General features: G+C 56.8%; 9 protein-coding genes and 1 pseudogene across 9 annotated transcripts; 3 read left to right on the top strand and 7 right to left on the bottom strand.

The window, feature by feature from the left end:
- Window positions 1–29: 29 nt before the first annotated feature.
- Window positions 30–1,390, bottom strand: ACA1_143980 (uncharacterized protein; the record flags this gene model as incomplete). The annotated part of the gene is made up of 7 exons (XM_004353484.1): window positions 30–123; window positions 196–356; window positions 452–781; window positions 867–971; window positions 1,031–1,050; window positions 1,195–1,267; window positions 1,349–1,390. 7 exons carry the CDS (start codon window positions 1,388–1,390, stop codon window positions 30–32), a joined length of 825 nt encoding a protein of 274 aa, XP_004353536.1.
- Window positions 1,391–1,521: 131 nt separating this feature from the next.
- On the bottom strand, window positions 1,522–2,766 carry ACA1_143990 (Ras subfamily protein; the record flags this gene model as incomplete). The annotated part of the gene is made up of 7 exons (XM_004353485.1): window positions 1,522–1,627; window positions 1,765–1,910; window positions 1,983–2,024; window positions 2,103–2,199; window positions 2,292–2,391; window positions 2,479–2,609; window positions 2,693–2,766. 7 exons carry the CDS (start codon window positions 2,764–2,766, stop codon window positions 1,522–1,524), a joined length of 696 nt encoding a protein of 231 aa, XP_004353537.1.
- Window positions 2,767–3,453: 687 nt separating this feature from the next.
- ACA1_144000 (RhoGEF domain containing protein) lies at window positions 3,454–7,074 on the top strand (the record flags this gene model as incomplete). The annotated part of the gene is made up of 13 exons (XM_004353486.1): window positions 3,454–3,626; window positions 3,716–3,777; window positions 3,877–3,941; window positions 4,013–4,102; window positions 4,176–4,277; window positions 4,365–4,472; window positions 4,586–4,693; window positions 4,782–4,955; window positions 5,229–5,390; window positions 5,460–5,585; window positions 5,669–5,837; window positions 5,933–6,951; window positions 7,036–7,074. Coding segments are annotated over 13 exons (2,397 nt in total), but the record flags the coding sequence as incomplete, so codon positions are not given.
- A 187-nt stretch (window positions 7,075–7,261) lies between these two features.
- Window positions 7,262–12,316, bottom strand: ACA1_144010 (annotated as a pseudogene).
- A 493-nt stretch (window positions 12,317–12,809) lies between these two features.
- On the bottom strand, window positions 12,810–15,296 carry ACA1_144020 (Fbox domain containing protein; the record flags this gene model as incomplete). The annotated part of the gene is made up of 8 exons (XM_004353487.1): window positions 12,810–13,148; window positions 13,277–13,491; window positions 13,602–13,703; window positions 13,818–13,912; window positions 14,009–14,163; window positions 14,240–14,330; window positions 14,420–14,856; window positions 15,099–15,296. 8 exons carry the CDS (start codon window positions 15,294–15,296, stop codon window positions 12,810–12,812), a joined length of 1,632 nt encoding a protein of 543 aa, XP_004353539.1.
- A 236-nt stretch (window positions 15,297–15,532) lies between these two features.
- ACA1_144030 (dual specificity phosphatase, catalytic domain containing protein) lies at window positions 15,533–16,822 on the top strand (the record flags this gene model as incomplete). The annotated part of the gene is made up of 5 exons (XM_004353488.1): window positions 15,533–15,621; window positions 15,746–15,877; window positions 15,963–16,078; window positions 16,174–16,488; window positions 16,581–16,822. The coding sequence occupies 5 exons, from the start codon at window positions 15,533–15,535 to the stop codon at window positions 16,820–16,822; spliced, it is 894 nt and encodes a 297-aa protein (XP_004353540.1).
- A 516-nt stretch (window positions 16,823–17,338) lies between these two features.
- ACA1_144040 (uncharacterized protein) lies at window positions 17,339–17,623 on the bottom strand (the record flags this gene model as incomplete). Its single annotated transcript, XM_004353489.1, has 1 exon — window positions 17,339–17,623. One exon carries the CDS (start codon window positions 17,621–17,623, stop codon window positions 17,339–17,341), a length of 285 nt encoding a protein of 94 aa, XP_004353541.1.
- A 190-nt stretch (window positions 17,624–17,813) lies between these two features.
- On the bottom strand, window positions 17,814–20,632 carry ACA1_144050 (eukaryotic translation initiation factor SUI1 family protein; the record flags this gene model as incomplete). The annotated part of the gene is made up of 9 exons (XM_004353490.1): window positions 17,814–18,020; window positions 18,123–18,297; window positions 18,426–18,608; window positions 18,735–18,884; window positions 18,968–19,498; window positions 19,570–19,698; window positions 19,843–19,960; window positions 20,276–20,426; window positions 20,579–20,632. 9 exons carry the CDS (start codon window positions 20,630–20,632, stop codon window positions 17,814–17,816), a joined length of 1,698 nt encoding a protein of 565 aa, XP_004353542.1.
- Window positions 20,633–20,919: 287 nt separating this feature from the next.
- ACA1_144060 (vitamin Kdependent gamma-carboxylase) lies at window positions 20,920–22,932 on the top strand (the record flags this gene model as incomplete). The annotated part of the gene is made up of 8 exons (XM_004353491.1): window positions 20,920–20,979; window positions 21,052–21,345; window positions 21,502–21,543; window positions 21,751–22,010; window positions 22,205–22,274; window positions 22,303–22,373; window positions 22,468–22,556; window positions 22,664–22,932. The coding sequence occupies 8 exons, from the start codon at window positions 20,920–20,922 to the stop codon at window positions 22,930–22,932; spliced, it is 1,155 nt and encodes a 384-aa protein (XP_004353543.1).
- A 152-nt stretch (window positions 22,933–23,084) lies between these two features.
- On the bottom strand, window positions 23,085–25,687 carry ACA1_144070 (uncharacterized protein; the record flags this gene model as incomplete). Its single annotated transcript, XM_004353492.1, has 10 exons — window positions 23,085–23,250; window positions 23,342–23,447; window positions 23,593–23,757; window positions 23,881–23,986; window positions 24,195–24,294; window positions 24,392–24,629; window positions 24,686–24,828; window positions 24,933–24,989; window positions 25,054–25,301; window positions 25,370–25,687. The coding sequence occupies 10 exons, from the start codon at window positions 25,685–25,687 to the stop codon at window positions 23,085–23,087; spliced, it is 1,647 nt and encodes a 548-aa protein (XP_004353544.1).
- Between the last annotated feature and the right edge of the window lie 434 nt (window positions 25,688–26,121).

Raw genomic sequence — 26,121 nt, forward strand, 5'->3', positions numbered from 1 at the left:
ATTGTTTAATCATGGAAGTAGTTTGTTAGCTAGTGGTGGTGGGGCCACGGCAAGTGGTCGAGGTTGACGCCCAGGGCCTGGCAGTCGCGTCGGTACGCCACCGGGTGCATCATGTGAGCATGCCTGGAATTCCAGCAGACTCGGCGTAGTGAGAAACAGACAACCCACGAAAAAGAAGGGGGGGGGTGTAGGTACCACATAAAGTCGATGTCGTAGGTGGGTCCCTCCTCTCCTCTGTCCGTCTGATGCAGCGGCTGGCCATTCCTGAAGGCCTGCTTGCAATCGGCGATGAAGCGGGCGTAGCCCTCCACGCATCGCTTCAGCGTGCACTCATCATTGCACAGCTCCTCCGTCTTCTGTCCGCCACCGGTGCGCATTAGCGCGTGTCGTGTCGTTGGTTGTGTCGTGTCGTGTCGTGTCGTGTCGTAGGCGCGGTGTTAAGGGTGCGTACATCTTTGGCGACGAAGGTGCGGAGGAAGGGCAGCCACCGGGCGTCCTTCTCCACCTCGTCGGGCTTCACGGAGATGCCCGCCGCCACGGCCTCCCACGACGGAGCCTCGCCTCCACCGGGCAGCCGCGTCAGCACTTCCGCCGAATCGGCGCCGCCATCGGCCGGCGAAGCGGCCTCTTCGGTACGATCGAGAGCGTAGGGCTCGGCATAGTGGAGCTCCCACAAGCGCTCGGTCTCGGCCAAGACCGAGGGGGACAAGGCCGCTGCTGTCTCAGCGGCGGCGCTCAGCTCCGCGTGGTCCACCACACGCCCAAACAGGAGCTCCATTTCCTGCGCTCAACACCGCACGACACACGAGTCAGAGGTGTGCGTGTGTCAATCCGCGAAAGATGAAGGGAGGAGAAGGTGGTGGAACCTTGCGGTAGTGGATGGGGCGAATGAGATGGGTCTTCCACAGGAGCTCGACGTCCGGCAGCGCGTGCAGACGGCGTTCAGGGTAGAGCGCCGCCAGCCTCAGGAACTGCCAAGCGCGATAATAAGAGAACGAAGAGTTCTTAACATTCCACCCCTGGGCAGTACCTTGGCGTAGCGCGGGAAGGCTTGGGCGCGAGTTCGGGGAAAGCAGATCGGGCCACTCCCGCTCGATCATGTCCTGCTCACGACGCAGCACAGCGGCGTTGGTGGGTACGTGGCAAGCTCATCAGCTGTAGATCGGGGGGAGTCAATGACATGTTGATTCATACCAGAAAAGCGAAGGTAGGCTCGGGCGGCGGTGAACAGGTCCACGCCGAGTGTGTGGGCTTCGCCGTCGATGGTCTGCTCTCATTAGGGCAAGCGAGGTGAGTCTCAAAAAGCGAGGAAGTCAAAAAACACAATCGCCAAAGAGTGTGGTCGTACCAGCTGAGTTCCGCGGTGGTTGCTCGCGGCTTGCTTGGGCATCGACGCGGCGATGACATCGTTACCACGCCTCCGGGTCCCCACGCCATCGCTATTTAACATTCGTTTCGTTTAGAGAAATGTGATTACATTTTTACACGAAAAGATGTAAACAATCGCAGGAGGATAACGTACTAGAGGTGTCTGCTGGCGTAGAGGCGCGAGATGTGCGAAGGTGGCGGCCCCATGATGGAGCAGGCGTTTTCGTTACAGGGGTTTATAAGACATTCCGTTCGATCGCTGCACCCAGCCACAGTGTAAATTATAATATAATATAATGTAATACACTATAAGTATCCCAACACTCGTAATTGCAAGATAATAAGAAAGTGATAGAAATAAGAATAGTTAAAGGGATGTGGGAGGGGTAGGCGTACGTCGGGAATGCGGGAATGCATGCCAGGCGCTCGTGCGGGGGGAACTCCAGTTTCTCTGGTGTCTGGGATGGCAGGTCCTCGGCCAGTTGGGCGAACATCTCGTCTACGCCCTCACCGCTCTTTGCGCTGGTGCGATAGTGCCGTAGCTGTGTGTGTGTGTGTGTGTGTCACGCAGATACTAGAGTGCCTGAGCAGAAGATGAAGACGAGTGTGCGTACATTTTCTTGAGCACACCATGCTTCGGCTTCGGTGGATGTTACCTGGCCACAACGATTGGTCAACACACACACCGCACGCACGCACACACGCACACGGTCGAGGCGGAATCAAACGGGTACCAGTTGCTCGTTGGCTGGGATGTCACACTTCGCAGCCACCACTGCGATGATCGAAGCCGGCGACCCGACCCTGACCTCGGCCAGCCACCTAACGAGACTGCCGTGACGCATGCGAGCGCATGTGAGTCACCTCGTATAAAACAGCATCATATCGTCATCATCATCAGCAACAAAACATGTGGGGCGTACTCTGCGAAGGAGTCGCGGTTGGAAACGTCGTAGACCAGTAGGCACGCGTGCGCGCCTCGATAGTACATGGGCGTCAGGCTTCTGTACCTTTCAAGTCCCCCTGCGTCGTACCAGCGGCGCGTTTCAGCTCTGGCAGTGCAGCATAGAGAGAGGAAAGAGAGAGAGAGAGAGAGGGTAACCAACGCACCAGTGTCCCATATCTGCAGCCGAACGAGCTGGCTCATATCTTTCTGGCAGAAGTCAGCGCCGACGGTTGGCTCGCTGGCGCTGTGCCACTCGCCGTTCCTTGCCCTCTGCAGAAGACCCGACTTTCCCACCCTGTCGCCCCCACCACCACAAAGTTCTTCTGCATGAGGCCCATTTTACATTTATAATACTGTTTTGGGGGGGGGTATGCACACCCGGCAGTGCCCAGGAGCACCACCTTGAAGGTGAGCCGAGGTCTGGCGCACGCGCCAATTGTGGCCTTCTCCATCTTATCTTGTGTTGTGTGTCTTTTGGTGCTGTAGTGGTTTCTTCAGTTTTATCACCACACCTCGAAACCAGTTCAAGGAACATGTCGGCATATTTTAGAGAGTGTAGAAGCCATTCCCGGGCACCCTGATGTTGTTGAGGTGCGACTGCTTCTGGGGATGGGCCTGGCATCTGGCCCACGGGGGTGACCTCGCGGCAAGCTTTGTCTTTCCTGCCACAAACCGACACAACCGCCAGCCAATAGTTTGGGCCGGCAGTTATGTCTCGGCCGAATAAATAACACTTTCAAAAAACTCAGCAACCAAAGCGAAGCCGCAAGGCCAATACGTGGACTTTTCCCTGCCTCGAACACAGAGCTTCTTGTTTCGTTTCATCTCCTGATGCTCACAATCAAAGGTTCCTCCTTTCTTTCGCTCTCTTCGCCCCCCCCCAAACCGTCACACCTGCGCCAGGCACCCACGCCATATTTTAGGTCCGGTGTTGCCGAGTATATTTTTTTTATTTTTTGTATTTTTTAGTTCCTTTATTGGCGAGTGGGTGCTTCAGTTTTATTTTTTCCATTTATTTATGAAATAAACAAATAAACGCCATTATGATTTCTACGGCTTCATCAATATTTAAGAATAAGAAATAAATAAATAAGGCGCAAAATTTGGATTCACTTGCGCGCTGACACGGTTGTGCAGTGACAATCATCGAGGCGCAGGGGGTAAACCTGCCGGCGGACGCCGACCCCGGCGGCCACCTGCGCTGCGGCGTGACTGTGCTTCCACACTCCTCCACGGCTCCGTCGGCCGAGAGCGTACAGACCAAGACCCTCCCGGCCGGCCCCGGCGCAAAGTGGGATGAGGCTCTCAACGTGTACGTGTCTCTGTTCACTCAAACTTGCCGTAGTGCGTTTATGTCCGACCAACTGACTCGCTGGCCGGGTTGGATTTCTTTCATCGCAGGGAGGCGGAGAGTCAGGACAAGCTCGCCTTCGAATGCTGGCTCGTCACTCCCGCTGGCAAGGGTACTCTCTCGACTTGACTTTCCCAACGTTTCGTGTGTAGACATCTCACGCCTTCGCTCTTTCCGTCTCGCTCGCCTTCGCTCTTTTCCTGTGGGGCAGACGTGCTGGTAGGCCGGGTGGAGATGGCCGTGAGCTCCCTGGTTGTGGGTAGCAGCAGCGACAAGGTGACTCTCAATTCGCTCTATGTGTTGTTTTAACTCTGAAGTCCTCACTCGCCCACGTTTTGTTTGGTCAGTGGCTCGCGCTGAAGGCCCCCGAGACCACCAAGCCCGCTGGTCTGTTGCACACACTCATCCACCCCCGCCCCAAGCGGTCCACGAGCCGGGTACGGCCTTCACTCACCGCCTCGGCACCCATATGGGTGTTGGTTTTGATGCTGATCGGGGAGTGTCATGCAGCGGGCGAGCTCGCCGAGCTCGAATGACAAGATCAAACCCGGCGCCAGCGCGCCCAAGGGACCCACCTTCGAGCCCTCCGATCTCGAGAAATGGCTCTCCGCGGTTCGTCCTTAATCATATTGATAATTTTTTAGTATAAAATTAATTGTGCGTTGTTATCTATTTATTTATTTATTTAATATTTGGCAGGAGGAATTGGCATCGCTCGATGAGAAGGAGCGATCGCGACAGAAGGCGATCCTGGAGGTCATCGAGACCGAGCGTTCGTACATGAACGACCTCGACATCCTGCAGCGGGTACCCCCGCCACCATTGTACTACTACTACTACGTCCTTCCTCTTCGCCCTTCTCACCGTGTGTGGTGCGTGCGTGTGCGTGTGCGTGTGCGTGTGCGTGTGCGGTGATGCAGATATTCATCAAACCCATACACGAAAACAACTATCTCACTAAATCGGAGATGAACTCTGTCTTCTCCAACGTGGAGACTCTTCGCGAGATCAACCTGGAGCTGATGAAGGTAATGCTGCCGACTCCAAAAAAACACTAGTTTCTATTCTCGAGAGATCGTGTGATGCTGACCTGTGTGTGTGTTGCGCGCCACACAGGAGCTGGATGAGCTGCAGAGCAAGAAGGTGGCCATCAAGAACCTGGGCGAGGTGTTTGCCAAGCGGGAGTCGATGTTCAAGCTCTACGCCATCTTCTGCAGCGCAATTGTTGACGTGAACCAGCGGGTCGAGCAATTCAAGGACAAGAACCCTCCCTTTGCCGCCTTCCTCGAGGTTCATTCGCCTCCATCGTCTTCGTTCTCTTTTTCGTTCTTTTCCGTTCTTTATTATTATTCTTCTTTTATTATTTCAATTATAATTTGGCTAATTGATTTGTAGAAATGTTTCGTGAATCCCGAGTGTCGCCTGCTGCCACTGGACAGCTTTGTTCACGCGCCGCTCGCACGACTCCTCAAATATCCTCTACTGCTGGACGTACGCCAACTTCTCATCATAGTTCGTCCCCCTCCCCCCAAGATCAGCGCGCCTCACATAAAACTCGTGCAGGCTGTGATCAAATACACTCCCAACGATCACCCGGACAGAGAGCCGCTCGAGAAGGTGTACGAGAACATTATGGAGATCGTGAACATGGTGAACGAGCGAACGCGCCAGGTGGAGAACGTGCAGCGACTGATCAAACTGCAGAAGACCATTGCCAACCCCGACGTACGCCACGCACGCCACACACGCACGCCACACGCCGCACTCACGCGACACACGGTTAAATGCGTGCAGGAGCCGGGCAACGATTTTGTGGACAATCAGCGGTTCGTGGTGAGGGAGGGCCTGCTGGCCCGCATCAAGGGCGAAGGCAAGAACAAGAAGGAGCGCAAGCTCAACATCATCCTCTTCAACGACATGGTACGTACCCACACTATTTATATTTACATATTTCTTCTATTGACTTACCACGACTCCACTGTACTGGTTTGGTCAACGGTCAGTTGGTGTTGACCAAGCCGTTGACTTCGCGTCAAGGCCCGTCGTTCCGGGTGATCGAAAAGATCCCGACCAAGGACCTCCAGGTCGCTGACAGTCCACCCACCGTCATCGGCTCCCTCTCTTCCGCCAGCTCCTCCAGCACCCTCGAACGCTCCCCCTCCAACGAATCCGGTACACTCCACCCCCTCTCGTGCGTGTTGCGTGTGTTGCGTCGTGTTGCGTCGTGTTGTGTGCGCCGCTGATTTGAGTGGTGATTGCAGATACAGGGAAGAAGTCGTCCACCAAGGAGTCGACGCACGCATCGCTGTCGGGCTCGGGCGGGCTCAAGGTGTGGCGCTCGACCATGCGCGTCACCAAATCGTCGTCGTCGGCGGTCAGCGAGCCCGACCCGGAGCTACGACTCGACATCCACTGCCGCGGTGGCGGCAGCGGCGGCAAGCCGCTCACCTTTGTCGCGCTCACGCCCGAGGAAAGGGCCGAGTGGAAAAAGGCCGTCCAGACCGCCATCAGCCTCTCCACGCGCGAGCAGACCTTCAACTTCAAGACCAGCTCGGCCCGCACCCGCGACGGCGAATTGGTGTCGACAACGGCTCTTTCGGTCGAAGCCACCAAGTCGACGGATTTGAATTCGGCCGGAGCCGCGACCGCGCCCAGCCCGGGCAGTGCCGGGCCAGCGGCCAGTGCGCCGACACCGTCGACAGACGAGAAGAAGGAGAAGAAGGAAAAGAAAGAGAAGAAGAAAGAAAAGAAGGAAAAGAAAGAGAAGAAAAAGAAGAAGAGCGGCTCGTCCAGAAGAGAGAAGACCAAGAAGATCGCGAAGGAGGAGGACACGAATGCAAAGAATGCCGATGGTGGCGGCGACGGCCCACAGAGCGCCGGCGGCGATGGCGGCGATGGCGACGCCCAGGGCAAGAGCCCCGGAGCGCGGCCGCGCAAGTCAAAGAGCGAAGTCAACCTGAAGCGGTCGGACGAGGACGCCATCGACGCGTCGACGACCAAGCCCAACGAGGCGAAGGAATCCAAGGAACCCAAGGCGCCGGCGCCGGCGGCAGAGGCGGCAGAGGTGGTGGTGAAGAAGGAAGGCAGGAAGAGCTGGCGCAAGAGCCTGACGAGCATTCTACGCAAGGACGACATCGCCGACGCGTTCGCGGCCGAGGAGCAGAAAGAGAAGGAAAAGGAGAGGGAAAAGAAGACGGAGGAGAAGACGAAGAAGAAGACGTTCGGGACGTGGGGCCGCAAGAAGAAGCTCGCCGCTGCCGTGACCGACGCCGCTGCCGAACCCGCCGTACGCTCCGCATCTGTCTTGCCGGCGATGGCGATGGCCGTGGTGGTGCGTGATCATCGCTGACACGGTGATGATGGTGTGCAGGAGGTGCCGAGCGAGGGCAAGACGAAGAAGAAGGGCTGATGATGGGCTGATGATGGATCACGTCCATTCATTCCTTCGTCCCTTTTTATTTGTCATATTATTATTATAATTATTAATGCTGTTATATATTAGTACCCAAGTCAATAACTTATTGTTGATGTTGCAGCTTCTTTTCTTACTGTTGGTTTTTTGTGTTTAAAAAGAAAAGTTGAAAGTGGGATTTGCGTCAGATCATCTCGTAGGCGCTGCCGTCCTCGATGGCGCCGTCGTCGTGCAGGCCCACCACGTACGCGCTGTCCTCCGAGTAGTCGTCGAGGGCGCTCTCCTTTCTTCTGACGCGGCTCGATGACGATGACGACAGAGAGGTCTGGTCGTCCGCCCCGCTCTCATCGTCGTCCACGTCTTCCAGCACGTCCTTCGCGTACTTCCGCATGTAGTTCTGGTGGTGGTTGACCAACCTCCGTGAACCGGCCGTGTTGCGTGTTGTGTCGTGTGTGTCGTGTGTGTCGTGTGTCGCGTGTCGCGTGTCGCGTGTGTGTTGCGTGTGAGTAGGGTGTACCTTGCCGCGGACGGTGAGGTGGATGGGCGATTTGATGGTGGGCGGCTTGTCGCCGATGAATTCGATGAGCTTCTTGAAGAAGAGGCGGTTGTTGAGGATCTCCCGGTGTTCGACCCCTTCCAACTCCTCCACGATCACCTGATGCGTCGATGACGAGAGAGAGAGAGAGAGAGAGAAACAGAACTGTCAGCAGCTCTCTTCGTTGCCACACCGACGATGCGCCAACGCGAACCTCCTTGATGTCCTTCTTCCACATCAGACAATACGTGAGCGACGCGTACGTCACCGTGCCATCGCCTGCCGTGCGTGTTGTGTTTTGCGTGTGTCGTGTGTGGTCAGAGATTTGTAGCGCAGGGAGCGGGTGTCGCCTGGCGCGTACCAGCGCAGAAGGTGCGGATGCCGGTCATCTTCTCATGGGTGGGCTGCATGGTCTCCGCCGTCTCATATGCGATACCCTGCCAAGTGTGTTTACACCTCATCGACCACACGACACGACACACACGACACGACACACACAGGCAACACACACACGACACACACACACACATCGACGTGTCTGTGTCGTGTGTGCACGATACGCAACGTTGCGGAGAGGGGGGGGGCGTGCGCACCTTTTTGATGGAGAATTGAGACCAGGTGGGGTCCTTGGGGTCGATCTTGGGATTCTTGTCGAGCACCCACTCTCGTTCGTCCCGGCCCTGCTTGTAGAAGTAGAGCCGCTCCGTCTCCAGGTTCACACCTGTGCGGCCCCACAATCAGACATGTCGCGTATCTTTGTGTGTGTGTGGTGTGTGTGTGTGTGTGTGTGTGTTGTGTGTGTGTCTGTGTGCGTGTTGTGTGTTGTGTGTTGTGTGTCGCGGGAGGGTACCATAGATAGCGAGGAGCCGTTGCACGGGAGGCGGGCCGAGGATGGGCCAATGGTCCTCGTCGACGCCTCCGCCGAAGGCCGGATCGTTCTGGTAATCGTTCTGGAAAATCTCCACCGTTTTCTGTGTCGGTGTGTAAGTGTAAAATCGTGTGTCGCGTGTCGTGCGATGTGTCGTGTGTCGTGTGTCGTGTGTCGTGTGTCGTGTGTCGTGTGTCGTGTGTCGTGTGTCGTGTGTCGTGTGTCGTGTGTCGTGTGTCGTGTGTCGTGTGTCGTGTGTCGTGTGTCGTGTGTCGTGTGTCGTGTGTCGTGTGTCGTGTGTCGTGTGTCGTGTGTCGTGTGTCGTGTGTCGTGTGTCGTGTGTCGTGTGTCGTGTGTCGTGTGTCGTGTGTCGTGTGTCGTCGTGTGTTGTGTGCACGTACGGCGCAGCCGATCTCCTTGAGGAACGGGAGGACGTCGACTTTGGCGGGCAGCTCACCGTTCTGGCTGGTGTAGACGACGCCCACGTTGAGGTCATCCAGCAGCTTTCCGCCAATCGGCAGCAGTCCGGGCACGCTTCCTGCATTCCTCCGCCCAACGTACATATCCCGGCCAACCAACATTCAGCAACCAACCAACATTCATCAAATTCTCCACCATGTGTGTGCGTACCGAGGGTGCGAGCGAAGCCCTTAGCCTCCCGATTGGAGAGGAGCAGGTCCATGCCGAAGCGATCGCCCGATATCTGAGAACATATATTTAGAATATGTTGTGACTTGATTTCTGATAGAAATATATATAACAATTGCACGTACCAATCCGCGCACGCTCTTGGGTGCGCCCAAGAAGGGCGCGCCGACTGCCACGAACGTGTGGATGTTCTGGTCGATCCACGCCTGTCCGTGATTCAGCTTTGCCTGGTGGTCCATCCAGTCAAAGTTTGATTGGTTGTTAAAATAATGTCATGACATCTAAATAACAGTTGGCCAGCCAATGGACGGTGGTGCGTACCCAGTTGAGGAAGTACTGGATGATGCGGTTGCCCATCGAGTGGCCCAGGACCACCACCTTCTTCTTCTCCCGGCGCGCCATCGCCTCGATGTTGACCTTGAGCGTCGAGAAGTACCCGTCTCTGCAGATCAATGCGCATGCCGTCAGCCGCACATCGCAGATGTTGTGTGCGTGTGCGTGTGCGTGTGCGTGTGCGGGTTGCGTATGCGCGCGTGTCGTGCGGTGTAGAGACCTCTCTTCCAGGTAGTAGAAGGGAACACGCCAGTCGTAGGGCGCGCAGATGAGGTTGTTGTCGTTGTAGCCCAGCTCGCAGAGGTTCTCCACCAGAGGACCCATTACCTGTTGGACCAGGGTGCGAGTGAGTGTGGAATGCCAACCAGTCGTTCATGTTTGGAATGTCAGTGTAGAAAATCAAAGGTACGTACGTAGGAGAGGGAGCCGGTGAGCAGGCCCGGGTCGAGGTAGGTGACGGCCTCCTTGCCCTGGATCGCCCTCACCTTGATGTGCCGCGGGTCGCTGCGACAATCCTCCGGAGACAAACAAATGTGCTTGATCCACAAATTCTAAAATATAAAAAACACACCAACAAAACAATTAATTATGTAAATAAATAGATGAATAAAAATGTAAATTAAAAAAAGAGATAAAATCACACAAGTCGCACCTTGTTGGCAAAGTCGATGGTGTCGTAGCACTTCTTGCTTCGGCCCACGTCGAGCCGCTTCCTGGCGTTCTGGGACATGATCTTGTTGAGCGACAGCCACACGCGGTCGTTCACCCACGGCTTGTGCGAGGACTCCACCACACGCAGACCCGACGACGCGAAGCCGGGAACCAACACGATGGGCAGGTTGGGGGTGTAGCCCTGCTCCGCCATGCGCCGGCCCAGCTTCTTAGACACATTCTTCTGCGTGTGCGGTGGTCCGCATAGAATAACCTGGTGCCGTTACATGGAACACACATGTTAACCAGATATATATATTGATTATATAAATATATATATTCCGTAAATAGGGTTTACCTGCAGGTCCTGGACGGGGCCGGCGACCAGCTCTTCGAGGACTATCGAGGTGCTGCCGATGAAGATGCTCTTCTCAATCCGGTTCCAGTCGTAGACGTCGATCAGGAAGCTCTTGACCTCGTTCTCCGAGTTGGCGGGCGGTACGTAGAAGTAGTGGATCTCATTCCACACTGGATTGTCCGAATTCTTACGCACCTTGGTACGCTCCCTCGTTGCTCCCTTGAACGATTCATTGTAGCACCACATACTCAATTAGTTTGCACCTGTGTGTGTGTGTGTGTGTGTGTGTGTGTGTGTGTGTGTGTGTGTGTGTGTGTGTGTGTGTGTGTACCATCGAGAGCACCACGTAGGGATCGGGGCACTTCTGGCCAGGCGGCGGAGGCAGACCACTGGCGCCCGCAACTGAACACAGCCACCAATCATCAGCGCATTGTTGCGTCGTGTGCTGCGTGTGTGTTGCGTGCGTTACCCTTGACGGTGAGATAGCCTTCCCACTCGCCCTGCGGCGGGTTGTAGAGGTACTGCAGGTGGAGCTGCCCAGCGTTGCGGTCCTGCTCCTTTTTGTGTCGACGCCGCCGCCTCTCCTCGGCCTGATCCCGCTTGAGCGCGGCCGCCTCGGGGTCCAGCGGCGCCACGTCGAACGAGACCGGCGGCCCCGCGCTCTGGCCCGCACAAAACCAGAGTTGTGGTGTAAGTTTAAGATGGCGGCGGGGATTAAGGTGGCGGGCGGGCCGTACGATGATGTGGAGCTCGAGTTTGAGTTCGCCGTGGATGTCGCCGCTGGTGTGTTTCTTGGTGTGATGCACCGGGAACCAACGGACAATCTTCCGGTTGGTGGGAATGCTGGTGAACGGAATCGTGACTCTTCCCTATTGGGGCAGACGCACAAACAAATATAAGTGGCTGTGTGGTTTCGCCGAATGAGTGTTTTGGTAGCGGGCTTACCATGAATGCGTTGCTGGCCACCAAGTTGTGGTCCATGACCGACACGGTAACGCCCGTGCTGTCTGCCCTCTTGTCAACCTCTCTGGGTACATAGAAATATAATGTAATAAGTAGTGTCATCATGTAATAAGTATTGCAACACGTAATCAGAAACATGAGCGGATTGCGGCGTACATGGTGAGCACTTCGGGGTTCTTCCACACGGGATTGAGCGTCTTCTTTATGATCGGCGTTTGGTAGCCCTTGCCGGCCTTCTTCTTGGAATCGTAGACCGCAGCGCGGCAAAACGGATCCGACAGACCTGATGTGCTCACTCCCGTAAGCGCCAAAGGTGGCACACACACACACACACACACACAGCCGCCGTACCGTTGCGGTCGCGCACCGTGAGGTTGCGCCCAGCTATGATCGAGAAGTGGAGCATCGCATTCTGTGTGCCACAAGCACTCTTGTAAGCAACAAATATGTTGACTAAATAACGAAGTCTTAGGTCGGAGCTCATACGTGAGGCTTGATGAACTCTTGGAAGTGAGCGTGGCTGTGGAGGGCCTCGTTCTTGGCAATGAATTGGATGAACTGAGCCAGGAAGTTCACGCGTTTCTGATCATTTCCCACAGTGGTGATGGAGTTGAGTCTACATGCGCTAGGGAGGTGGCAAATAATGAACATTACCTCGACCTGGTTTGCTCCGCCGAAGAGCTTGGTCGGAAACTTCCCCAGGAACTGGGGCAGCAAGTGCGTGAAGTCCTTTTTTATCTGTATTTTTATTCATGCTCTCAATATGGGAAAAAAACGTGAAGTTGTAAAATGGATGTACCAGCTTGTGGAGATTCTGGTACTCGTCAGTAGTTCTGGTGATGGTGTGCTGCACAGCACCCAGCGAGAAGCAGACCTCGTACATCTGTTCATATCAATTAAAAGACATTTAAATCGAGGTAAGAGATAAACAAAATAGTAGATGGGAGGGGTTGGTACAAGTTTGAGCTTGGTTGTCGAGTAGACGTGGATGCACCTGCAGGTGACATCTCCGCTCGTGGCAATGACGCTGCCCGTGCGAGTACGTTCCAGTTCCATGACAGCAAATGATAATGATGATGGTGGTAAGGTTAATCTAAGTAAGAAGCAAGAGGGGTACGGCAGTCGAGTTGGCGAGATCTTCGTTCACGTGCTGTTTGAATGGTCTTTTTCGTTCGCGGTCGTGGTCGCTGTTGTTTTTTCGTAACGGTTTTTTAGTTGGGGTCAGGAATGGTAAGCTGTATTTTAGGTAATGGTTTTAACGTGCACGTTCTTTGAAATTGCTGGCCAATTGCGTTCGCCACCTTGCCTACACCCACACAAACATAGAACATGTCAGCCACAACTCCAACCACACGACGCACACAGGTACCTTTTTTTTAGTTGAAGTTGAAAGAAAAGCTGAAACCGCCAGCCGCAGCGCTGGTGTCGTCGGTGGCCGACGGAGCGGTCGCATCAGGGGCCGGCGCAGTCTTGAGCTTGCTCCAGAAGCAGCTCTCCTCCCGCTTCTTCTCGCGCTCGCGGCGGTCCTGCTCCTCCTTGGCCCACGCGGCCTCGATCTCGGCCAGGACTTGGGGCTGCCGCTCGCGGAGCTTGCCGATGAGCTCGTTGAAGAGGGTCTGGTTCTCCTTCCTCCGCAGGAATTCCAGCACATTCTTGACGTTGTGCCGGCCCACATAGTTTTGGGTCACCGCCACCGACTCTTCCAGATTGAGCACCTGTCGTGTGTGTCGTGTGTGTCGTGTGTGTGTGTGTGTGTGTGTGTGGTCGTGTTGTGTGTGTGGTCGCGTGTGCGCTGGTGAGCGCGAGCAGAGAGCGTTGAATGGTGGTGGAGGGAGGAATGTACGGTATGCCACCAGCCGTTGGGGATGAAGATCATGTCGCCGGGCCTGAGCAAGCACTCGATGGGCCGCTGTGCGTCGGGCTGGCCGTCCTGGTGCTGCTCGCTCGTCTTGGCCTTCTTCTTGCCGGGCTTGTCGGTCTCCTGATAGAAGTTGTAGAACCACTCCACGATCGAAATGGGCGTAGTCACCTCCCACTCATCCTCCGACGGAAACGTGCCTGCGTAGAGAAACACACACACACACACACGCACACGCACACGCACACGCGCAGCACAGCGATGGTGTAAGGAGACGAGTAATGTAGCGGGAGATGAGAGTGAAGCATACCGGGCGGCACCACGTTGGGCGGGTAGAGAAGCCACTTCTTGAGGCCCCACAGCAAACCGTTCCAGGCCGATGTGTGGTTGGGATCCTTGTGGAAAGTCGCGCCTATATGAACACGGGCGTGTGTGTGTGTGTGGTGTCTGTAGCGTCAGATCCGCGGTACGTGCCGTGTGCGGTGTTGCGCTTTTATGTCGTGCGTGTGCGGTGGCGCGTGCGTACCCGAGCGAGTAGGACCCACAAGAATCCAACGGAACGAAGGCCGCTCGGGTTCCTCCAGATAGGCGAAATAGTCCTCCGTGAAGTACTTCGGAATGCTAACAATGAGAGCGACATCCGAGTCAGCCGTGTGCGTGTGCGTGTGCGTGTGCGTGTGCGTGTGCGTATCCTATGTCGTGAATGGTTCACTCTACCTGTAGTCCTCGAGCATGGCGGGCCTCTTCTCGCCGAATTCGCTGTCGAAGAGGTACATGGGATTCTCCTCAACGGCCTGGCCCGAGTAGGTGAAGTAGTCCTTGAGCTTCATCGAAATGCCCTGGTTGATGTTGACGTCCATGTCCCCATATTCCTGCACGAGTCCAGCACATTGAGTTTGTGACATTCGGTGGTGTGTGTCGTGTGTGTCGTGTGTGTCGTGTGTCAACCTTGATCATGCCGTCCTTCGACCACTTCTTGTAGCACGGCCAGTTTGGTACGACATCGGTCAGCACCACCGGGTTGTTGGGGATCTCATACCTGCCCACACAACATTTTCATTGTAACAGTGTTACAATGTCATCAATCGATATATATATATATGTTATTATAAATATGTGTGTACGCACTCAGCGATGAACTGCTCGATGGAGAGCCGCTCCGCCGGTCGATGTTGTCGACGCGGGTCCACTTGGTGAGGTCGCAGGTGAGGAGGCACCAGGAGTGGTGGAGCAGCGTCGAGTAGAAGTACTTGACCTTGATCGGCCGCTCGCGGCCCAGCAGCGGCCACGCGGGCGCGTAGCGGGCGATGAAGGTCTGCTTCCAAGGTCTCGACGAAGCGCCAGTCGCCCTGGAAGGTCTCGACCGTGAGGTACTTCCACAGCTCGTCGTAGTTGGCCAGCACGTAGAAGGCGCGCGAGGTCATCGACAGCTGCACGAGCTCGCGGAAGCCCACCTCCTGGAAGATGACGAAGATGAGGTTGTCCGGCAGATGGGCGAACCAACCCAGGCCGACCCCGCGCGCCGGCACAAAGTCAGCGGCCAGCATGTCCACCAGCCTGTTACCCTGTAATTGCGTGTTGTGTCGTGTCATCGGGCGTGTGTGTCGTGCGTGTCGTGCGTGTCGTGAGTGTCGTGCGTGTCGTGCGTGTCGTGCGTGTCGTGCGTGTCGTGCGTGTCGTGCGTGAGTGTGTTGGCGCACACGTCAAGAAGAGGGCAGTTGAAGTTGGCTCGAGATTTCGGACAATATCGAATTAATCTGAAATTTAATGCAATCGCAGATTTGCAGATTGTGATGGGGGAAGGTACCTCGGGTTTGACGCCGTAGGGGTGGGGCGGGATGTCCTTATCTGTGAGGGCGAGCGGAGCCTCGTCTTCCTCCTCTTCCTCTTCATCTTCGGCCGCGTGGTGATTTTGCTTGGCGGACGGTCTCGGCAGTCCTGCGACCGGGTTGCGAGCCCGCTTGCGCTGGCCGCCGTGCAGATTACCACCACCAGAAGACTGCATCGATGACCACCTCAACAGTCCTGCGAGGCTCAACAAAGCACTGTGTTAGAGGAAATGTATTTTCTTTTTTGACTGCTCAAAGAAAAACAGAAGAAACAAAGATCGGAGTTGTGGTGATTGGCCAGATGTAAATTGCTGTTCTTACGGTTGGGTCCGGTCACCAACAAGAACACAACAATAACTAAAAGCTTGGACACCGAAACGATAAAATCTATCCAACGCCTTGCAACGAATCGATGAGGTCTTCCAGTGCCAAATGTCGCGTCAAGTTTGAGGAGCTCGACGGCAAGCACTTCTACAATATCGTCTCCTGCAACTTTATGAAGTACCTCCGCACCCTTTATCTTTGATGCTTCTTTATAATAATAGATATTCTTTAATAAATAAATAGAAGAAAAATAAACAATTGCCGGAGTTGGTTAGATTTATTTGCTCTTTTGTTTGTTTAGTGTGGCGGTCATCGATGTGCGAACACCGGAGGAGCATGGCAAGCTGTTCATCAACAACTCCTACAACTTCCCCCTCGAGAAGTTCGACGACAGCGACAGCGGCAAAAATCTTTGGGATTGCATCCACCAAAGGTACAGGCGCCTCCTTGCCTGTCTCCTATTCAACGCCACAACAACTATCAATTCAAATAATAATAAATATAATAACACAACGTAGGAAGTTTGCCCGTGCCATCATCATACACGACAACGAGGAGGCCGTGCTCAAGTCTCGCATCCCGCACGTCATTGACGACGTCAGCGGAGGCACCGCCGCCTTGAGCTACCTCAAGGGTACACTACTACTCTCTACTTGTTTTATTTTTCTTCTTCTTCTTCTTTTACATCTTCTTTTCACTTCTTCTTGCTCACAAGCTCTACGCGCACAGGCGGCCTGGCGAGCTTCTACAAGAAGTACCCGTTCGTGTGCGCCAAGCCCGAGGGGGGCAACTCGTGGGGCAGCTTCGAGCAGATCGCCGTCTCGTGGCCCTCGCGCATCACCCGCTACGTCTACCTGGGCGACTGGCAGAGCGCGTCGAACGAGACCGTGTTCGACAATCTGGGCATCAAGCACGTGGTCAACTGCTGCAAGGAGCGCAACGCGTTCGAGGACAAGGAGGGCTTCATGTACCACAACGTCTCCATTGTCGACCACCCCTCGGCCGACATTTCCACCTACTTCGAGGCCGTGGTCGACTTTATCGGTACACACACCGCACACACCGCACCGCACACGCCGCACACGCCGCACACGCCGCACGCATGACACGTGTGCTGACGCGATGTGCGACTACAGATCAAGCGACGAAGCAGAAGCAGAAGGTGCTGGTGCACTGCCATGCGGGGGTGAGCCGGTCGACGACGGTGGTGGTGGCGTTCCTGATGAAGACCAAGCGGTGGCCCTACAAGAAGGCCCTCAACTACGTCAAGCAGCGGCGCTACATCGTCGACCCCAACTTTGGCTTCGTCGAGCAGCTGCGCAAGTTCGAGGAGTCGCTGGGCCTCTCCTCCCCCGCCGAAGAGAACAAGACCGCCTAGCCACTCGCCTCTTCTGATTCAGGGGACTGTACCGTAATAAAGCTAAAGTAAGTAGAGCAAAGAGGGGAAGGTGCTTTGGTAGGCCTCGTCGGTGGTCATGCCACGTGCGTGGGTCGGCCGAAATGAAGTGTTGCTGGGTCATCTGATGCTTGTAGGCGTCAGCCTTTGACTCCCCGTAGTATTGGTTCTGAGGGGCGGGTTTCGATGGAAGAGAGTTGGCAGATGTGGCACATTATAAAAAATAGGTACCTTGAGCCAGTGAATGAGCTTGCCTGGGTCTTGCGCAGTTTTGTCCCACCACTGCTGGCTGGAGAGTAGCCGCCTAGTGGTGTCTCTGCACATGGCGTCAGCCATCAATGCTGCAATGGTCGCTGTGTCCATCCCCGTAGTCTTTTCCTTGCTTCCTCCGCTCTAAGCCAATGCGCCACGTCAGCTTTTACGGTTCTCTGGAACTGTTTGTCGTGGCATCTTGCAAGAAACACACAACAACGGAGATGAAGAATAGCTTTGTTTGGTTTATTTGTCGGATCGCAGTCGCTGCTTCTCCTCGCCGTTCTCGATCATGCCCTCGCAGCCGACGGCCCGGCCCAAGGTGCTCTCGATCTGGCCCGGCACAAGGCCGGGGTCCTTGGGACCCTCGTTGGCCGCTCGCATCTCGGCGCGGGCCGCCTCCTTGTCGGCCAGACCCGACCGCTTCCAGTCCTCGGAGCCCGTCATGTTGCCGATCACCTCCTCGGCGGCACCCTTCACGTACTGAACGTGGCCCGAGAGCATCGACGGTTCGTTGCTGGTGTTGCTCATGCTGCTGCTTGTGTTGTTGGTGTTGGTGTTGATGTTGGTGTTGTTGGTTGTGTTGTGTTGTGGCGGTTTGTTGTGCTCTGCGTTTCTGTGGCTGGACGTGAGAAACGTGACTCATCGAAATTTCGCCAGAACAGAACCATTCCAGCCAAAGAAATTTTGTTTGGAGTACGAAGCTCCGTGATAAAAAGTCTCACCGCCCGGCGCGGCCCTTCTTGTTGCCGCCGCCAGCCTTGTCCATGACCTGGATGAACCGCTTGGGCACCTGGTACTTCTGAATGAGGAACTCGGCCGTGGCCTTGATCACGTCGCCCTGCACCAGGATCTCCTTCCGGCCCTCGTTCTTCTTGCCCTCCACGTCGCCCATCGACGTGCTCGCCGCAAACTTCTTCGCCAGTTCCTGCGTTTTGGAAAAACAAACGCACACGGCACGGCACGACACGACACACAGTTATGGCGTGTGTGCATTCCTGGCGTGCCATGGGTTGTAATGTGTGGGTACCGTGCGCAGAGTGTCGGCGGAGATGAGGAAGGTCTCCATGCCGGAGAGGACGGTGACGACCTTGCGGCCCTGCCGCTGCTCCGTGCGGATCAGCACCGGCGCGATGGCGCCCTTGCACACGTCTCCCACGCCGTCCCTCGAAACATAGCTGAAATTCTTCAGCTTGCCCAAAAACCTGCGTGTGTCGTCAGGTATCGCTTCGTGCGTGTGCGTGTGTCGGTGTGGTTGTGCGTGCGTGCGTGCGTGCGTGCGGTGTGGTTGTGTGTCGTGAGTGTGGTGGTGGTGGTGGTGGTGTGGTCGTACTTCTCGGCCAGGGTCTTCCGGTCGATCAGGTCGCCGTAGAAGGTCTTCTTGCCCATGACGTTGATGGCCAGGTACTCGTCCATGCGCACCACTCGCTTGTCCTTCTCCGGGACGAGCTTCTCCCGCGCCACGTAGGCCCACAGCAGCTCCTTCGCCTCCGCCGCCCGCCAGTAGTCATCCTGCCTGCCCTCCAGAAAACAGTTAAAAACAACGATTAGGTACAACCATCATTCATATATTGAGAAATTAATAATAATAATAATGTGTAATTATAAGGTATTCCTTATAATAATAATAAAAATAAATAACAAGGTACCGGGCTTGGCCTCGGCGGTGAGAAGTGGTTTGAGCGCGGAGGTGAATTTGTAGATCTCCTCGATGTGGAGGCCCTTCTGCTCCTCGCCCGCCTCCTCCTTCTGCTGCGCCCCGCCCTCCTTGTTCACCCGGAACTCCTTGTACCTTGAACACCAACACCATCGTCAGCACACGACACGCATGACACGCACGACACACGACACACGCACGACATGACACGCACGTACTCGTCGTGAGAGCGGTTGACGGCGGTGAGCTGGATCACGCCGGGCGAGGTCTCGCGGGTCTGGATGAGCCCCTTGCCGGCGGCCTCGGCCAGGAAGGTGTGGAGCTTCTTGTAGGAGGTGCGCTTGATCTCGAGCGTGGTGCCCTCGGGCCGGGCCGGCAGCATGTAGTCCGAGTAGAACACGTTGGCCAGCATGGGTAGGTCCTTGTCCCGCACCTTCCGCTCCCCGCCGCCCTTGAGCGCCGCCAGGAAGCAGTGGTGCAGAAGCTCGTTCTGCGCCCGCACCTCGTCTTCGTCGGGCGCCGCACGCCTGGTCGGCGCGGCTTCCTCCTCCTCGCCCTCGCCCTCCCCGTCGTCGCTTTCGTTCTTCGTCGCCTCGTCGGTGGTCGTGGTCGTGGTCGAAGAGGTGTCGCCCTCCTGCGCGTCAGCTGCGCTTTCATCGGCGAGGGGCGGCTCGACCTCGTCTTCGGCCGCCTGCTTGCTGAACCGGTCGTCCTCGATGAGCGGGTGCGGATCCTTGGTGCCTGCCTCCCTGTCACGCGTGTAGACGAAAAAGAGTTTAAAAAAACGCTGATCCACGCGCCGCACCGCACACATACATACTGGTTTCGTATGCCTACGTACCAGAGCTTATCTTGGAAGAGGTGGAGCATCTCCACGCCCTTGCCCTGCATTCCCGCCCGCTCGACCGTTTCACTGCTCACCAGCATATGGCCCACGCCGATCGGCGCCCTGCGAAGCGAGACGTGGTGAGTGCATTTCAGCAATGGAACTCGAGACTGTGGAGAGAGGGTGTGTGTGTTGTGTGTGTGTGTGTGTGTGTGTGTGTGTGTGTGGTGTGTGTGTTGTGTGTTGTGTGTGGAAATGCGTGCGTACTTGTTGCCTTTGACGCAGAGCGCGCGCAGGCTGCCCTGTTGCCATCGCCCGTAGAAGGCGGGCCGCTTCTGTACCCACTCGCTGCTCTTCGGAACCACCACACCCTGCAGCATCAGGTCTGCAGGCCATCATGATCGTCCACATTCATTTCACAGTAAAATCGTTAATCATCATTGTGCGTGTGCGTGCGTAGAGGCGTGTGTGTGGCGCTGTGCTGTGTGTGTGCTTGTGTGTTACGCGTGTGTCGGCGTATCGTGGTACCTGCGCCGTTCAAAAGGCGAGAGAAGACCGGTGCGTGAATGACGAATGAAGGCAGAAGCTCGGGCAGCTTCCATAGTGCGTACACTGACATGGACCCAATGAATCAGCGATGGCCCATTGAGCGGAGCGAACAGAGAACTCTAGAAAAGCTGCAGCCAAGGACTGTGCGCACCTGTGGGAACCCAGTCATCGCGCCCGGAGGGATCGAAGAAGAGCGGCTGCGCCTCGACAAAGTAGAGCACCGTGCGGCTGCCGCCACCCAACTTGACCACCTCTATGTCCGCCTTGGGCGGCAGCACCTGGTAAAGGTCACCCCACCCGTGCTTGTGAATGAGCAAGAGATGCAAGAAAAGATGGAGAAAGAAAGATCCATCATCATGCATGTGTGGAGATGAAAGATCGTGTGTGCCTGATTGAGCTGCTCTTCGGTGATGTGCGGGAATGCCGTGAGCAGGCCGGTGCGGAACCGGCGGACCTCGGACCGCTTGAGCTTGTTCCTGTTCTGGGTCTTGAAGGCCTTCTTGAACATCCTTCGCCAATCGCTCTACTCGCTCTCTCTGTATTTCGTTTTTTCCTTTGTTCATCATATTTTCTTTTTATTTTCTCCTTTTCGTTTTGGTGAGGATGAGGCGGAGGGGGCGCGTAGGGCCGGAGCTGGCCGCAGACCACCACGACGCCGAGGTGGTGGCACCGGAGGGGGAAGGCACAGGTGGTGGGTTCACTCGTCGTGGTCGCAGCGGCGGCGGCTGGTGGGCGCCGCGGTGGGACTGGTGGGAGGAGCCGGTCGACGCCTCGTCCCTCTCCGCCCTGCGGATCATGTGGGGCATGCTCCACTTCCTCGAAGCCGCCTCCTACATCGCCAACGACTGCAACAAGGTAAGTGTGTGGGTGTGCGTGTGCGGTTGTGCGTGTGCGGTCTAACATACCTGTGTGCGCGGCGACATGCAGACCAAGACGCACCTTATGGGCGGCGGCTGGCAGGCCAAGTACTGGGGCTTCGAGTGGGTGACGCCCTATGCGACGCTCGACGCCTTCCGGGCGCACTTCCTGGTGACGATGGCGCTGGGCATGTGCATGACCGCCGGCCTGGCGCACCGGCCGGTCGCCTTGGCGCTGCTCGTGTCGCTGGCCTACACGTTCCTGCTCGACATGAACAACTACCTCAACCACATCTACCTCATGCTCCTGGTCCAGGCCGCCTTGTGCCTCGCGCCGGCCAACGCCAAGTGGGCGCTCGACAACGTCCTCTTCCCCTCCACACGCCGGTTCGAACTCTCGCCTCCAGCAGAAGCCATGTATGCTTTGTTTCTTTCTCTTCATACGACTCACCATGGGCGTGTGTGTGTGTGTGTCGAATGCAGAGATAAGGTGCCGCAGTGGACGTTGTGTTTATTGCAGTGGCTGATGGCGATCGTCTACTTCTATGCCGGTGTAGCCAAGGTTCTTCACAGCACACCAAACGCACGACATACAACACGCAACACGCAACACGCAACACGCACACACGACACACGACACACTTACACACGACACACACGACACACGACACACTTACACACGACACACACGACACACACGACACACGACACACGGCACACGGCACACGACACACCACTGAGTAAGGCGATGTGTGTGCGGTGTGCGCAGGTGAACGAAGACTGGCTGCGCGGAGAGCCGCTGCGGCACTGGCTTGCCAAGCGGGGCCACCTGCCGCTGCTCGGCCCGCTGCTGGCCTGGGAGCCGTCGGCCCTCGCCTTCTCCTACGCGGGCCTGGCCTTCGACCTGCTCATCCCGTTCGTGCTCCTACAGCGCCGCGACTGGCGCCTGCGCGGGGCCGGGATCGCGGCCAGCCTGGGCTTCCACCTGCTCAACAAGCTCATCTTTGGCATTGGCGTGTTCCCCTGGATGTGCATCTGCCTCACCACCCTCTACTTGCCGCCCGACTGGCCCCAGCGCCTGGCCCAGCTCTTCCACACTTCATCATCATCACCATCTTCATCACCGTCATCGTCTTCGTCTTCTTCATCATCATCATCATCATCAACTTCATCATCGCGGCGCTACGACTCATCATCAAGACCGTCATCAGCTGCTACGCCAGGGTTGACATCAGCAGCGCGGAGTCGACGAAAAAGGAGGCCGGTGCGGGTGAGGGACGTGGTGGTGACAGTGTGCGTGGTGGCCTTCGTGGCGCTGCAGATCGCGCTGCCCCTGCGCCACCTGCTCTACCCGGGCGACGTCACCTGGACCGAGTACGGCCATCGCTTCTCGTACGCCTCCACCCCCCACTTCTTCGCAGTCGTTGTTAAACAGAACGATGAGTCGATCGACACGTAGTAACGTCGATGATAATCTCTGGCGCAGGTGGCGAATGAAGCTGCGGAACAAGGCCTGCCAAATGGAGATGTTCATTGAACGCCACCAACCCTTCAACCCATCCTCAATTCTACCCCGTACCCACCCCTGCCAAACTGGTGTTGTGTGTTGCGCGTTACCGTGTGTCGTGTGTCGTGTGTCGTGTTGCGTTTATGATTTTGATTTACGTTTGTTTTTAAAAAAGGGGAGCCGTTGGCGGTGGAGCGCTACGTGACGAGGCGGCAGGCGCGCAAGATGGCCTCGCGCCCGGACAGCCTGCAGCAGTTCGCCCTGTACGTGGGCCAGCTGCTGCGCGACCGCGGCGAGCACGTGGCGGGCATCTACGCCACCTGCAACTGCACCCTCAACTACCGCCCGGGCGACCGGCAGCCCCTGGTCGACCCGACCCACAACCTGCTCCTCCATGATGCCTGGGCGTGGCCCTACGCCTTCGTCACGCCCGCCGCGGCTTGACATGTTTGGCATAATTTCCATTGCAATGCAACACACATCCGCTAATATATAGAGCTCAGATTTCTTTTTTGAGTTGGGTAGTGCCAACGTTAAATGGTGATGGCTGAGTGGTGTGGAATTGTTTGCAGCTTACAGTTTTCTTTTGGCCAGTTTTATACTTTCTGGAGGACGAGGCCCTTGAGGTACTTGCCGACGCGCTCGTCGCCGGCGCGCCACCGGAAGTCGGCAGCCTGGCCGAGCGCAGTCACCCGACGCCACCGGCCGCTCTCGTCCTTGAGGCCCTTTTCCATGATCTCTCGCACCCACGCCTCCTCCGACCTGTTTTGGCCAACCCAACCCAACCCTCTCAGCAAATTACGCGCGTGCGATGCTGCGTGTGCGGTCATGTTGCGTGTGTGCGGGGAGGTACCGCGATCGGGTGTTGTTGAAGGCGACGATATAGCCCGATGGTGCGACGACCGGTGCAGCGAGCTTCACCAGTCGTCCGTAGTCACTCTTGGCCGACCACACCGACCCTGGTGCGCACACGACATGCGACCGCACACGCGACGCAATACAACGTGCAAGGCACGACCGCACACGCGATGCAAACAACACCGCACGCGCTGGAACGTCAGAGAGGCTGGGAGTGCGGGGGAGCAAGCACGGTCGGGGGCGTACCGGAGAGGGCGGAGGTGCGGGCCAGTGCGGGAGGGTCGAGCAGAACGACGTCGAACTTGCGGCTCTTGGCGCGGAGGGCGATGAGCTCCTGGAAGGCGTCGCGGGCCACGAACTCGTGGCCTTCACCTCGCTTCCGCCCGCCCTGCCACCCTTTTTTGTCTGCTCCTGTGTTGTAGTTGTTGTGCATGATTGGTAGAAATTTCTCAGTTAAGGCTTGTTGGTTGCATGGGAAATCCTAAAATAGGCCGTCGGCTGTTACATGGGAGATAAGAAAGAAATGGGTGGTACTTTTGTCGGCCGAGAAGGCGAGGGGAATGCCGTTGAGCCGGAAGTTGGCCATCGCCACGTCCAGGCACATGGCCGAATGGTCCACGCTCGTCGTCAGTGCCTTGGCCTGCCCAACACCATAACACACACACAACACACACACACACACACAACACACACACACACACAACACACACACACACACACACACACACACGACACACAAGACACGACACACACGACACACAGCGAAATATGATGTTAAGATAAGAATAATAATTTTGTCTCTCACAATAAATAATAGCGATGGTGGTCGGGCAGTGGCGTGCCTTGACCGCGGCCGACACGCTCCAGGCGCCAGTGTGGGCGAACAGGTTGAGGAGGCTCATCTTGGGCCGCGTAAACACATTCTCCAGCATCCACTTACGGTTCTCCCTGAAGCACGCGCGCGGCCAAAACACGTCAGCGTAAGTCGAGCTGGTGGTGGGAGTGGCGGTGGTGGTGGTGGTGGTGGTGGTGGTGGTGGTGGTACCGCTGGTCGAGGAAGAGGCCGGAGGAGAGGGCCGAGGTGCGGAGATCGACGTGGTACTTGAGGCCGTCCTCCTCGACCACCACATCCCTGAACTCGGCGCTTCGATCGCCAGCCCGAAGCTGCTGCTGCGCCCTCTCCCTGTCGTCGCCGCCGCCATCCAACTCTTCATCGTCGAACCCCTCTACGTCGTCTTCTTCATCCAAATCATCAGCATCTCCCGCCGCCGCACCCACATCGTCTTCCTGTCCAACGACACGACCAACGTGAGCGCTGGCAGTGGTCACATTGAGGGACGGGGTGAGAGGGTTGCCTGCTCGTCGTCGTTGAAGAAGGCCGGGTTGTAGTAGAAGCGCGCAGTCGGGCGCTTCTTGCGGAACCGCCTCCGCACGGTGATGCCCCGCAGGAAGGGCAGACACTCGGGCGACCACAGCTTGTCCCTGCAATACATTTCTTCTTCACGTGAGTTCGCGTGCGTGCGCGTGCGCGGTGGTGCGTGTGCGGTCATATGTGTGCGTGTGCGATGGATAGCATGTGACCGAACCTGATGAAGGGCAGGAAGCGGTCCCAGTGCACCGAGTAGGTCTGTACGTCGGCATACCTACGACACACACACACACACACACACAACACACACAGCGTGCACGAGATAGCTTTGTCAGCACGGGAAGAATAGAGAATAGAAGGAAGCGTTGAGACGAAAGAAGAAGGGGCGCGCGTGCCGGCCGTAGACGTCGATGGCGAGAGCGGTGAGGCCGTCGCCCAGCTCGTGCACCAGGCGGAAGGCCGACGTGTGGCGCGCGTCGTCGAGTTCGAGACGGCCCTCCCCGGCCAGCTGGCGGCGATAGGTCAAGGCCTCCCGCAGCGCGCCCTCCACGTAGGCCTCGTCCACCGCACTCATACCATAACCCACCTGATGAGAAAAATGAATTAATAAATAAAAAAATGCAAATCATTTAGAAAAGAAAAAGAAAAGCGTACGACGCGAATGGGCGGGCTGAGGGTGGGGTCGACGAGGAGGACTGCACGGTCGTCTGCTGGGCCGGCTGAGGTGGATGTGAGTGGGTTGGTGACGGCCACGAAGCCCTGGGGCGGGGGGCGAGATGCGGCAGTGGTGCCGCTGCCCTGCAGCTGCGGCACACAGTTCTCCGGCAGGCTCCACACTCGCCGTGGCGGCTGCTCAGGGCTGCTATGGTCGGAGTTGGGAAAGAGGCGCGCGGCGAGGGTGGGGTGAAGCGCGGGCAGGACCGTTGTCGCCGGCCCCGCATTCATCCGCTTCAGCAACGCGCGTCGTGCCATCTGGTTCAAGATCTTTGAGCCGCTACTCGCTCATTTTCTCCACGCATTTCTTTTTCCCTTTCTTTTTCCCTTGTTCGTTTTATTTATCGTTTATTGCAGATGATGAGGAGGCTGGCTGTGGCTGGTCGTGGCCCCCACCAGGCGGTGGTGGCGCCCTTGGGCTCGGCGCGGTGGTGGGCGACGGCAGCGCATCACGACCGACTCATGGTGCGCGGGTTGGCCACAGGCAGCAGGAGCGAAGATGTAAAGAGCAAATCGACAACGATGAAGAAGAAGAAAAAGAAGGGGCTGCTGGGGAGCGGTGGCTCGGCAGAGGGCGTGGGCGAGTTCACCCTCCTCTTCGAGGAGTGGAAGAACACCGCGGGTGCCGCTGCCATCACCTCGCCTCCGCTCACTTCCTCTTCTCTTCGGCATCAGTGGCGCGTAGTGGACGT

The sequence above is a fragment of the Acanthamoeba castellanii genome (assembly GCF_000313135.1).
Source record: "Acanthamoeba castellanii str. Neff unplaced genomic scaffold scf7180000084709, whole genome shotgun sequence".
NCBI classification, from domain to species: Eukaryota; Discosea; order Longamoebia; family Acanthamoebidae; genus Acanthamoeba; species Acanthamoeba castellanii.